General features: G+C 24.9%; 1 protein-coding gene across 4 annotated transcripts in view; it reads left to right on the top strand.

Annotated features, from left to right (window-relative positions):
- Positions 1 to 12,897, top strand: part of LOC145849270 (uncharacterized) — a 46,555-nt gene that overhangs the window by 6,131 nt on the left and 27,527 nt on the right. For 3 of the 4 annotated variants that reach the window (XM_082954423.1, XM_082954424.1, XM_082954422.1), the window contains exons 10-19: positions 1,931 to 2,149; positions 3,960 to 4,055; positions 4,259 to 4,423; positions 4,585 to 4,819; positions 7,023 to 7,159; positions 7,601 to 7,768; positions 9,914 to 10,103; positions 10,579 to 10,715; positions 11,294 to 11,418; positions 11,920 to 12,108. In XM_082954423.1, the coding sequence (XP_082810549.1) occupies positions 1,931 to 2,149; positions 3,960 to 4,055; positions 4,259 to 4,423; positions 4,585 to 4,819; positions 7,023 to 7,159; positions 7,601 to 7,768; positions 9,914 to 10,103; positions 10,579 to 10,715; positions 11,294 to 11,418; positions 11,920 to 12,108 (1,661 nt within the window). The remainder of the gene's footprint in view (positions 1 to 1,930; positions 2,150 to 3,959; positions 4,056 to 4,258; positions 4,424 to 4,584; positions 4,820 to 7,022; positions 7,160 to 7,600; positions 7,769 to 9,913; positions 10,104 to 10,578; positions 10,716 to 11,293; positions 11,419 to 11,919; positions 12,109 to 12,897) is intronic. The other variant, XM_082954425.1, reaches the window with a different exon arrangement.

Here is a 12,897-nt window from a genome sequence, read left to right as displayed (position 1 = left end):
ACAGTTATATAAATGTATTTATTTAGAAAATAACCATCTATATTTTAATAACAAACAAAAATTTTTCTTCTTAATTTTTTTGTGGACCTAAAAACTTTTGGTTAGTTAACAATTATCTAGTTATACCTCAATCTTCTATAGAAATACAAGTGTTAAAATATGTACGATTACTTATAAAAATAGTATTTTATTTACAGCTATAAAAAGTTTTACCGTTAGATGTTGCTGTAGGTCTCTTTTCCATAATGTTTTATGGAAGTCTAACAGCACTTTGATCTCTTTACCGGACTTTAAACAGTTTTACGTATTTTATTTTTTTATTAAATTGTATTTTATTATTATAAAACTGAAATATAACTGATTTACTTAAGACTTACAAATAAAATGTTCAAGTTAGACACAAATTATTTAAAGCTATGAAAAAATAAGGTGATCTATTTATAAGTAAGCAAATAAGATTTATAACTTTTGTATTTAGTTTTAAAAATTTATTGTTAGTATTTTTTATATACTAGTTTATTACTTCATCATGCGCAACTTTATCTCATTTAAGTTAAAAGTAAATTTAAACTTTCTATATAAATTTGTATTCTCAAAAAAGTTAGTTTTGCGTGAAATGTAGTTTGCAAAAGTAAATTTATTTAAAAATTGTTTTAATGAATTTTTATTAAACTGTTTTAATATAGTTTTTAAATGGCTACATCAAAAAAATGTATCAAAATAATTAATTTAAAATACTCAGTTTTCAAAACATGATTAAAACTATATAGAAGAAACATGGTTTATAAAAGGTTTTTTCAACTAATAAATTATTTTAAATTTTTGAAAATAAACTAGAACGGAGAAAAAAAAGCGTAATTTAAAAATATGTATAAAAAAAAAAGTTTATACAAATTTTGTAATTGAACTAAAAATAAATTACTCCAACCTGTTCTAAATAAGCTTTTTGGATTTTTCTCGATACTAACCAGTTTTTATTATTGTGGAAAGACAATGGTTGTTTATTTACATCCTAATTTATTTATTCATATTTTTAACAATATTAATTTTATCTATATCATAAAGTAATATTTGAAAAGTATACATATTAAAAAAAAAAAACATGTGTTTTAATTGTTCTTTATGTGTATTATTCCAAATATAATATGTACAAAATATCATTAAATTAGGCCACTATAAAATATTTATATGTTATATGTTGAAAAACGTGCAATTATATAAAAAACAATTAGATGCTGTTTCAACAAGTTTTAATAAAAAAAAACTAACTTATTTAAATCAGATTTAAATTTTACCTCAATTATTGCATAGTAAGTTGTTGAAAAAATAACTTCGGTAGGGTTTGATTTAATTTATAGTTGTAAACTTTATAAAAAAATTTTAAAAATTTAAACAAATTCTCACAACAGTAGATTAAGAAATTTTAATTTTTTAGGAATTTTTTATTTTAACACTTTATTTTTATTGTCGTTCATAAAAAGTTAAGTTTTGGTTAATATTTGTTTATAAAATTTATTTTATTAAATGTTTAGTATGATGTAGGAATAGTAATAATAGTTTTTGAATTTTAATACATTTATACATAAATTAGCAAACTATATATTTGTAACATTATACTAATTTACATTTAAATTAATTTAGCAAACTTTCGATTAAAGTATTATAATGTAAAGTTTTGACTTGCATATCGTATGTGAATTGATTACTTAATCAAGTTAACGAATAATGTTTTGTTGCACAAAAAAAAAACAAAGTTTAAAAAGAAATTATATCTCATTATTATAAAAATAAACTAGTGTTAATTTTTTATGTTAAAAACGGTTTTTTAAGTTTCATTTTTCTCATAATGTATTGCAGTTATTAAATTTTATGATTTTTTGCTCTATAATTTTTGTACTATAATTTTTAAAAGTTCTGTAATTAATTTCAGAAATCCGAAGATTTGAACAAGTTACAAATAGGTAATCAAAAATTACTTGAAAATGTTCATTTGAAGGAGAAGTCTTACGAAGAAAAAATAAACAATTTGCTTGCGGAAAATGAAATTAAAATTGACTTAATTAAGAAAAAAAAAGATGACAAAATTAATGAGTACAAAGTAAATTTTACACAGCAAAAAGAGTCAATTCTAGCTAAGCATCAAAAAGAGGTTAACGGTTTTTTAAATTCGTTTTATATTATTATGACAATTTTTCGTTGCTTTTAAGTTTGTTTATATTAAAGTTTTAGGTAAATAGTTGTTTTATTTTTCTTACATCGTATACTGAATTATTAAATACTTATAAATTTTACATGAGTTACTTCGCTGTTTAGCTGTTTAGAAAAAAAACTTTTTTTCTTAAAATTGCATTTTATGCAATCTTTTTACAGTTTATGAAGAAATATTTTCATTAAGCTATGAATGCAAATCTAGCTTTTCAAGTGTAGTTTGAGTAGTTGATAAGTTTAAAAGGAAAAGCTTTAAGTATAATATAAGTAGACAAAAGTTCTCGTTGTCGTTCTAATTATTATTTATTAGTTTTCAAAATGTCAGCTAGCGAAAGTGTGGTATCAGTTAAAGTTTCTACATCGAAGGAAAATTCACATGAAAATTCTGATGACGAAAAAAGTTCTAAAAACCTTTTTGCCTCAACGTATGATAGTTCTTACGGTACTAACGAATATCTAGCTTCTGAGTTTATTAACAGTATTGTTGAAAAGGTTGCTGACAATCAAGAAAGTTTAGTCTCGAAACAAATTGTTAAGCCAGCTTTCGAAACAAATATTGCTAGCAAAAATTCTGAAAATACTACAGCTTCTTGTAGTTATAAATCGGAAAGAAGTCCAAAATTTGTTCTTTTAAATAAAGCATTATGTCCTTTGACTAGTAAAAATCTTTTATGTTCCACTAAAAGTTCACTTGAATTTGATCCTTTAATGAAAAAACATTTAGAAGCTGTACAAACAGAATCCGAAGTAGATATTAGTTTATCAAGCGATTCTGTTGATGAGTCTTCAAGTTTCGATTCTGAAGAAGAATTAAAGCCCTCTAAAGGTACTTTACAGCGTTTTAAGGCTGTATTAAAGGAACTGAAAGGCTCTACAATTACTAAACATCAGACAGAAACTTCTTTAGCGACCAGAGAAAAAAATAAAAGTTTTAGTTTGACTTCTAAAGAAGAATTGTCACTTATCGATTGTAAAAATTCGGACAATTCGATTTCATCTCTAAGCTGTACTGACCAACTTTATAGTTGTGAAAAAGTTACTTCTTTTGAAACTTCCCAAAAAGGTTTCAAAATTACGGTTTTGCATGAAAATGTTGATAATAAAGAATTATCGCAATCTAAGAATAAACATCTACCTTTTGAAAAGAAACACTTGAATCAAAAAAAATTAAGTTTATCAGTTAAGAATAAGCCAGAAGATAAAGTCAATGTTAAAAAAATTCAACAATGTGATTCGTGCAAATGCTATAATTCAAATAGTTGTCTTCCAGGAAGCATGAACCGAATTCTTAAGTTTTACAGCAAAAAAACACCACATCAGCACGAAGTTCAATCTAGGTCTAAGCATAATGATTTATACAATAGTGAAGATTGTTGTTGTTTGTGTCACTTAAAAGATAGTATCAATAAAAGCAAACTACGAAAGCTTCACGTTGAAAAACAATCAAAGTCTGAAAAAAAGTTATGTGACTGTAAAAAAGTGTGTGTAAAACTTCTTAAAAAGGTGTTTTTAAAGTTTTTTTGTTGTGTTTAAAACTGCTAATAGCATAAAAAAAACTTAGTTAACCATTTTTATACTTTTAACAGCAACAAAAATTACTATTGGGTCTAGTAGCATAACAAAATATTTATATAACATCAAATTATAAAAGTGTTCTACAAAATATCGACTAAATGTCATTTAAGAAAACATAAGTTATTATTATTATTTTTTTTTTATTATTGGTAAATAAACTTGATTGTTTGTAACAGATGGAAGAACTTCGAAAAGAAGCAAATAAGCAGCTGAAAGATGCAAAGTGCACTATAGATAAAAAAAAAATTTTAGATATAGAAAATATTAAACAGGTAGTGTATGTGACAATATTACAAAATTTAAAGTAGGCTGTTGTATATTTTAAAATGTTTACTTTATGATTTAAATTATTTTCAACTTTGAAAACATTACAATAAAAGTCTTAAAATTGGTTACTCGCATTCTCATAAAGCTTCTTACGTTACTTAAATAAAACTGATTTTTTTTAGAATAAGTATTTATTTAAACTTATTAGATAACGGAAAAAAGTAGAGCTCGCGAAGTAGAAGAGTTGAATTTTCAACATAATGAAAACATTAAAAAGTTACAAATGAAACATCAAAAAGCATTACAAGATAAAGTACATGAATTAAATAACATTCGAATACTAAGTGAGGAACGGATTAAAAGTGAACTAAATGTTAGCGTTTCTATTATAATAAAAAAAAACAATTGTAGTTTTTAGTTCTTGATCATATATGCATACAGCGTACAGTAAATTTAGTCTAAAGTTTTAAAAACTATTACTTATGCTTTGAAAACCACCATTTCTTAAAAGTCACATTGTTAACTGGTAAATAGGTAGAGTTTGACGCTAAGCTAGAATCACAGCTTGTTCTTTTGCGACATAAGCTAATGAAAGAAAACGATATTAGCCAGCTTGACCTTGAAAATAAGCATAAAGAGCAATTATATGAAAAAAATGATGAACACAAAAACGAAATTGAACTATTTAAAAAAAATTACCAAAAACTTTTAGACGATCAGGTAAAAGCTCAACAATACGAAATAGACAACCTAAAAGCAAAAAATACAGGTTAGTTGTTATTGTAAATAAATTTAGGGTGTTATAAATAACCTAGTACTTGATTGATTCAATACTTTTTGATGATAACGCCTAAAATTTTTATTAGCAACTGATGTATTATAGAGATTTTATTCAATTAGATCCAAGTACAATAAAAATAATCTTGAAAGTTTTTCTCCTTGTGTTTATACTAGTTGAAAACAGTCATTCTTCAATTCATAATTAAAAGTATAGTGTTAACGTATTATAAAAGTTTATTATAGTTAAAGATGTATAGTATTTTCAATAAATTGACTGAGTTTTAGTTTCATGACAATTCAAATTCTGACAAATTAATTAAGCTTAAGACTTTAAAAAACATTAAAAGTCAAAAAAAAAGTGTATCAGAAGGTCCAATATAAATTATGATTGTAGTGTAAGTTAAAAAAAAGTTTTATCGCTAAAAATGTCCATACTTATTAAATTTAATAAATAAATTAATTTAACTTATTTTAATTTCCTTGACCATTTCTCAAAAAGAAAACGGTTAGAGTAGAAAAAGATAAAAATGTACCAAAAGGTCTAATTAAAGTGATAGTGTTGATAGATATAGGTAAATATTATAATGATATTAAAATATTTTAAATCTAAAATCATGAAGATTTTTCAAAATTTTAACTGTTCTTTTATCCGGAGGAGACACTTGAGTATCTCAAAGACCATAGAGAGTTTTTGTGAATCAGAAAATAAAGAGTTTAAAATTTCCTGCACCTAAGTTAATTATATTGGATCTATTTTAGCTATTATTCTTTTGATAACTAGTCAATAATGAAAAGTTTGAACTATTAATTATGTTTTTTGCTTTATTTTATACTTATACTATCCTTTCTTAAGCTCCAACACAGTAGTCTAACTAGTAACATAATAATTAACCAATATATATCTATAAATATATATATAATATATAAGATGTAACGTTATAAGGCGTTAAATCCTGGAGATCCTGATAAGCTAAGCTTATCGGAATGTATATCACAGATGTTCTTGTGCTAAAACTTTATTTCAACTAACGGCGTTTCACTGCTCTCAAATAAATTTAAGAACAGATCTACGGAGTCTATAAAATGTTAACACACATTAGAAAAAAAGCAGAAAAAAGCATGTATAATTATGTATAGTGTTTATCTAGGTAGTAACTATAAATGGACTTTATGGTTTAAAAACAAAGTTTGGGATAAAAGCATAAAATTATAAAATTATCTACAAAAAAAACAAATTTAATAAAAGTAGGCACTAACCTCAAAAAGCTCTAAGAATAGGCAGGTTTTAAAAATGAAAATTAAATTGAGTTGTGCAGAAATGTTACGTCATAATAATTTTAACAAATTATTCAATAATTTATACAGCTTGAAAACATGAAGTATTAAACTTGCAAGTATATGTAAGTTTTGTGAAATAAATTAGTACATAAGTAGACAGAGTTATTTAAAGTAGAATCGTCGGTTATGGGGACAGATATTCGATAAATCTTGCCGCTTATTCAGAAGTAGGTCTTTATCTTCTGCTGCAATTACTGCTCTTTCTGTATTGCAAGTTGGGCAAATTCTACTTACTCCGTTGGATGCATGTTTTATCTTTGAAACAATACTCCACTCCATGTTTGGCCTTTTACCGTACCTGTGAAAAAAACTCCAGACATAATCCGATAAACGCGTGCTTTGTTTTTTATTTATATTTTTAAAAGTATGTTTATGATTAGCATATCTATCCTTGAAACTACCTGCTGTACTTCCGATATAAATTTTATCTGGGCCCTTACTTTCAACTTTAACTTTATAAATAACATTTTTAATTAAACAATTACCTTTTAATGGGCAGTTATCTTTGTTTAATTTACGGCAATTACATGTTTTAGGCATATTACTTAACTTATTACTATTAGGGTTAGTTGGTTTTGAATATTTATTTATAGTTTTATTGTTATGCATTTTGCTTATACTTTTAGCGCTATTGTCGCTTACTTGTTCTAAGTTTTCTTTTATCATTTTAGAAATACTTCTAGTTATACGTTGATTATTATAATCTACACTATTGTTAGTACTATTGATATCGATATTTTCATTATCATTAACGCCGTTAGTTGAAATAAAGTTTTAGCACAAGAACATCTGTGATATATAATATATATAAATTTAAGTTGTTACTTAGTTAAATGATTTTATATTGACATCAGAACATAAGGAAGAAAGTGAATCATTAAGGTTATGTTTAGAAGAAAAACTTGTAGAAAAGGATAAGTACATAACAGATATAAAAGAAAGCTTTAATGAGGAAATCAAACAAATGAAGTTGAAGCATGAACATTCTGTTGTTAGTTTGAACTTTAGTTATCTTTTCCCAAACCAAGCTAGATATATAATGTAACTTCAAATGTTAAACTTTGAAAATCTAGAGTAACTTGTAATATAAAATAAAATATTTTGTTGATGTAAGTTTTTGTCTAAGTTTTACATTAGATAATTAGTTTATATATTTTTAAGTATTTTTATTTTTATAATCAAAGCAAAAATCCAGGTTAGTTAATAGTATTCAATTTTTTTTTTACAATATTTTGTTGATAATTTATTCCAGTCATAATGATTATCTAATAAGACAAAACCATTAAAGGTTATGTTGTTTTACTTATATATGCAAAGCTTATATTAATATATTGATAATAATTTTTCTGTGAATAAATTAGAAACTGACTATAAGAATACTTTAAAAACTGGTTTCAATTAAAATGTTTATTATAGTTAATGTTTACATTAGATTGAGTTGAAGGAAGTTCAAGAATCTAGTTCGAATGAAATAGAACTAATTAAAGAAGAACTTAATAAAAAGTTAGAAGAAAAAGACAATGATTATCGCGTAAAATGTGAAGAATTAGACAATCAATTTAAAGAATATCAGCAACTACTAAAAGAAAAAGACTATAAAGTAAACCAAGTTTAAAAAATAGTAATTACTTTTATGCTAGCAAATGGCATTAAAATAATCTTACTTTGATTGAAATTTTATTTTCATTTAAAAAAAATAAATAGGAAGTGATTATAGACTTTTTTATCGACCACAATCCGATTTTTTTAGTATGACATCAAACCGCTAAATTTTGTAACTGTGTAATTTTTATTTTTTTATAATACAACTCAAATAATAATTTTATTATTTTCAATATAACAGGGTTGCTAAAAAACCTAGAATAACCTGGAAAAACCTGGAATTTGACAATTTAAGCTAAAAAACCTGGAGTTTGAGAAATTTTGAAAAAAAACCTGGAAAACCTGAAATTTTAAACAAGTTTAATATGTTAAGTCGTAAAATTTCGATTTTTCACAAAATGTCTATCCTATAGATAATTTTTCTTTTCATTATTAAAAATTTTATTTATTAAAAAACACATTTAAAGTAGCTTTACAGTATCTGTTCAAAGTTTTTATACTATTTAACACAGTTTTTTACCTTAAACTTAACTTTAAACTAAAGATTGACACAAAAATGTTTGCTTTTAAAAACCTGAAGGAAATTTTTAAAATCTGGAGAAAATTTGCTAAAACATTTGGCAACCCTGATATAACTTTCATATGAACGACTCCCATGATTTGTACAATCTTTATAGAAACATGCTAATTAAGTCAAAAAATTAAAAAAAAAACTGATTTTAAATTGTCAAATAAATTTTAGATACTATTTTTGTGTGAACGGAGGGTATAAATACGTAAAAAGTAAATCTTTGTATTAACATAAAATATATTTTTAAAAAACTTATTCTGATCATTTACAACAGTTTTGTGAAATACTTAACTATTTCTCATCAGTCCTATTTTTAAAAGGTAAGGCTGTTATTATTGTAAGGTATTAATGGCTGTTAAAAATTAATAGATAAGCAACACTTATTTAGGATACGAAATGAGTTAAATGAATGGAATAATATAAAAGAAAAGTTACTTTTTAACCAAATAGGCTTACTTTCAAGCTAGTTTAATATAGTTACAAACTTATTCCTAATTATGAATAAAACACACTTTGAATAAATGCAATTTATTTTATTTTCAATAATAATTCTTAGCTCTGAAGAAAGAAACTATTAAATCACGACACAAATAAAGTCTATAAAAAGTATTAACAATCGTAAAGTTATATAAAATACTAACATCAACTCCGCGATGTAGGCGTTTTCTTGATTCTCTAAACTTGAAGTAAAACGTTGAACTTAATCGAAACTTATTCGTAACGCGGAATAACTAAGCAACTAACGCGCATTTGAAAGACAAACGCAAATATATACGCATAGAAATGAAGTTAACTCCTTAAAATAAAATAATTGTTTGTTTTTAATACTGGAAGAACGTCACGAAAACTGCGTAAAACAGTTTACAACATCCGCTTTAAAATAAGAAAATGAAATGTTAATATCATTACAACTTTTTTTAAACTAACAATTTGTAAATCTCGATGTAAATCTCTTTTTTCAAACCACTGTGTAAAAGCTAGAGCAGGGTATCCCCAAGTGGCCATATGGCTCAATGATTTAGGGGGCCATAAGCTGCAAAGAGGTACCAAAGGGGGGCCGTGACTAGTAAAGGAGCCATAGTTTGAAACTTACACTAGATATTATTGAGGTAATGATGAAGAGCAAAAAAGAAAAAAAAAGTCTTTTAAGGGTATATTTAAGAGTATTTAAGGGTATATTCGAAACTTATTCTAGATATTTTGGAGTTGATGGTGAAATGCAACTAGAAATTACGGAAAATATAAAAGCTAACTTTATACTATCGCTTCCCAAAGTGGGCTATTTAGAAAGTTAGGGGGCCATAAGCTGCAAAGGCAGGGACAATAATGTTAAAATTTAAAACTTTACTATATATTCTAGAGGTTATGATAAAGAGTGAAAAAAGGTTTTAAGCGTATTTAAGATAAGTTTTTGTTGAGATAAGTTAAGTTCTTTTTTAAAAGCGGCATAGCTTTCATTTTTTTCAAAGGGGGCCTTATGAAACAAAGGTTGGGAAACCCTGGGCTAGAGTGTAAACTAAATACTAGATTTTGTATTAAAATATTTAGTAAATAGTAGTGTAAAAAATGCAGATTACTGAAACTCAAAGAGATTTCGACAAGCGAAACACAGATGATTCAAAACAAATAGTTTTGGTTCAACAGCAGCTTGAAGCAAAAACACTGCAGTTTGAATCGTTGTCGATAAAACTCGAAGAATTAAATCAACTCTTGAAAATAAAAACACAGGAAAATGTGGACCTTAAAGAGGAGCTTAATTCAGGTTTTAATACTTAAAACTTTTTTTCATGTTTCAATATTTAAAAATATTAGAAAAATAACTCAAAGCTAGTTTCAACTATAAAAATAGTACTTTAATTTGTAAATAAAATAATATTTTCTCTTAAAGAAATTATAAACTATTATTTATCATTTTTATGTTTTTACAGTAAATTAAAACTTTTAGGGTGTGCTACTTGAATTAGAATATTACTTTAATTGCAATTTAAATAGATTGAAAAAGTTAACTGTTAAATCAGAAGATCCAGTTTAATTTAAAGTACTAACTGAAATTTAAATTGTTGCAATTAAAAAAAAATATTTTAATACTTTAATGTAGGTTTTTGTAGTTATAAAACTTATAAAACTTTTTATTTGAAGGCAGTTAACTTTTTGTTTTGTTTTAGTTTATTTTAAGCAAACTTAATTTAATAGTAATTGGTTTTTATCTTTTATATATTGAACAAATTGTGTTCTAGGAAAAGTTAGAATGGAAAATGAACAAGTTTTGTTAAATAAGTTAAAGTTAAAAGAAGAAGAGCTTGAGAATAAAATTGATGAAATAAACAAGGAAAATGAAAACCAGATGGAGTTTTTGAAAACAGAGTATGAAGCTGTAAGAAATTTTAATATTTTACAAAATAAACGGTTTATGCGTTTTTTTATAGCATGTCACTTAAAAGAACAGTTTCGTTTTTTGAAGTTTTCGAGAGTGTGTGCTTTAAATTGTACAAATTTTATGCTAGCTTTGAAAAGTTGTTGTTTTTACTTACACTTTTTCCAATTCTTCTTTAAAGTCGCACAACAAACATTATCATTTCAAAACAAATTTGTATATTTAAAACTAATGTTATTAAAATGTTAATTTTGAATTTATCATGTGACTTTAATAATAGTTAAACTTTTTTAAAAAGACTGTTAGTCCGTTAGTTTTTGTATTTATATAACTTTAATCTTTTGTTTTATATCATATGCTAAAAGTATATTTCAAAAATAAAGTTTGTTTTGTGAGACTCGCCAGAAGTTATTAATCTATTTTAGTTACTTTTAAACCTCTTTTTACTTATTATTATTAGTAAGTATTAATCAAATAAATTTATTTTGATTTATTATGACTAAGTTTCGTTTTTTGTGAGTAAATTAAGTTTTGTACATTTAAGTGTGACTTTTTTGAAAAAAAAATTACTTTATTAGATGATGAATGAGGAAATTGATGTTAAAGATGATAAAATAATAGACCTTGAAAAATCACTTGAAAAAGAAGGAGAAGAAAAAAATGAGCTGCTTTTACAGCACAAACTTCAACTTGATCAGTTAAGGTTGTTATTAAAAATAATATCAAGTTTGCCACACACTCAGGCTATTTTGAACTAAAAAAAATCCGATCAATTAGAATTTTTCGAGATTTTTTGAAAAACTTAAATGTTTTTTAAAACCTAAATGCGATTCCGTCAATTCAACCTTAGTATAAGTTATTTTTAGCTAAGTTTATCTTTACCATTTATTTCTTTGTAATTCTACCATGTCGATTTCAATTATTAGGTAAAATTTTCTGCCTTACAGCTAGCTCTGCTGTAATTAAGATTTAAATGTTTTGACAAAAAAATTAGAATTTTGATGATAAAATCAATAGTTTTGATTATAATTAAATTAAAATTTTCAAATTATCGTAGCTTCTTATATTTTATTATAAGTTATTTTATATTGTTTCAATCGTATATGTACTTTTATATTTCTCAAATCAATGGTTGTTGTTTACAATATCTACTTTAAACTTTTGCATAAAGATAAAAATAAACATGCTATTCATACTTAAACAGGTCGAAAAACAAAGAACAAGTAGAAGAATTAAACGCAAGTTACGAGGACATGCGGGCGAAAGTGCAGCAGATGGAAGTGAAATTGCACGGCATCAACACATCGCTCGTCAACCTCGATCCTTCCAACGAGTCTGCTTCTTCCGAGTATGATTCTAGTGGCGTTTCTGCGTTAAATAAAGATTATCGCAGGTTTGCATGCAGTATGCCCAACGCTAACAACATGTAGTTGAGCTGTGCGATCTTTTTCGTTTACTTTTTATTTGTATCAAACTTTTGTTTTAAGCATTGTAAAGTTGTGAACAATGATTACAATTTAAATACAAGTTAAGGTACAATATATATCTAAAAACTGATTAATGTTAGTGTTTACTTAAAAAGTTATATTAGTTCATAATCAACAATTTTTTTTGAACTGGATTATAATAAACTATGTTTACACAATGTTAATATAGTAAAAAAAGTTTTTCATTTAATAGTGTATTTAGAAAAATGTTTTTTGATCGCACAGTTTCACTCAAATTTTTTTTATTTACTAAAAACTCCTAATATCAAAAGTATAAATTCTGCATGAAAATAATTTATGTCTAGTAAAGGTTTTAGTTAAATAAAAATTTTAACTAGTTAATTGACAAGCTTACAACATTACATTAATATTAATTCATATACATATGCTACTAAACCATTAATTTTTAATTGATTCCATTTTTTTAGTTTTTGTTTAATATCAAATTTCAAGCAAATGTAAACAGTTTGTTGATTTATAAATCTGTATTAAGAATTGTACTAGAAAAATTAATGTTGTGGTGATCGGTTTTTGTTGTTGCTTCTAATTTGTGTCTAAAGTCACTAAATTGTTATGCCGCTTGATTGTAGTATTTATGTGATTAATATTAATATTTTAATTATTTATGGTTAGATAAAATAATGAATGATACTCTTACAGCTCAGCTAAAGCTAAATAACTTTAAGTCATTAGTA

This window comes from Thalia democratica, chromosome 1 (assembly GCF_965202585.1).
Source record: "Thalia democratica chromosome 1, ktThaDemo2.hap1.1, whole genome shotgun sequence".
NCBI lineage: Eukaryota > Metazoa > Chordata > Thaliacea > Salpida > Salpidae > Thalia > Thalia democratica.
This window is presented reverse-complemented; position numbering and strand designations above follow the sequence as displayed.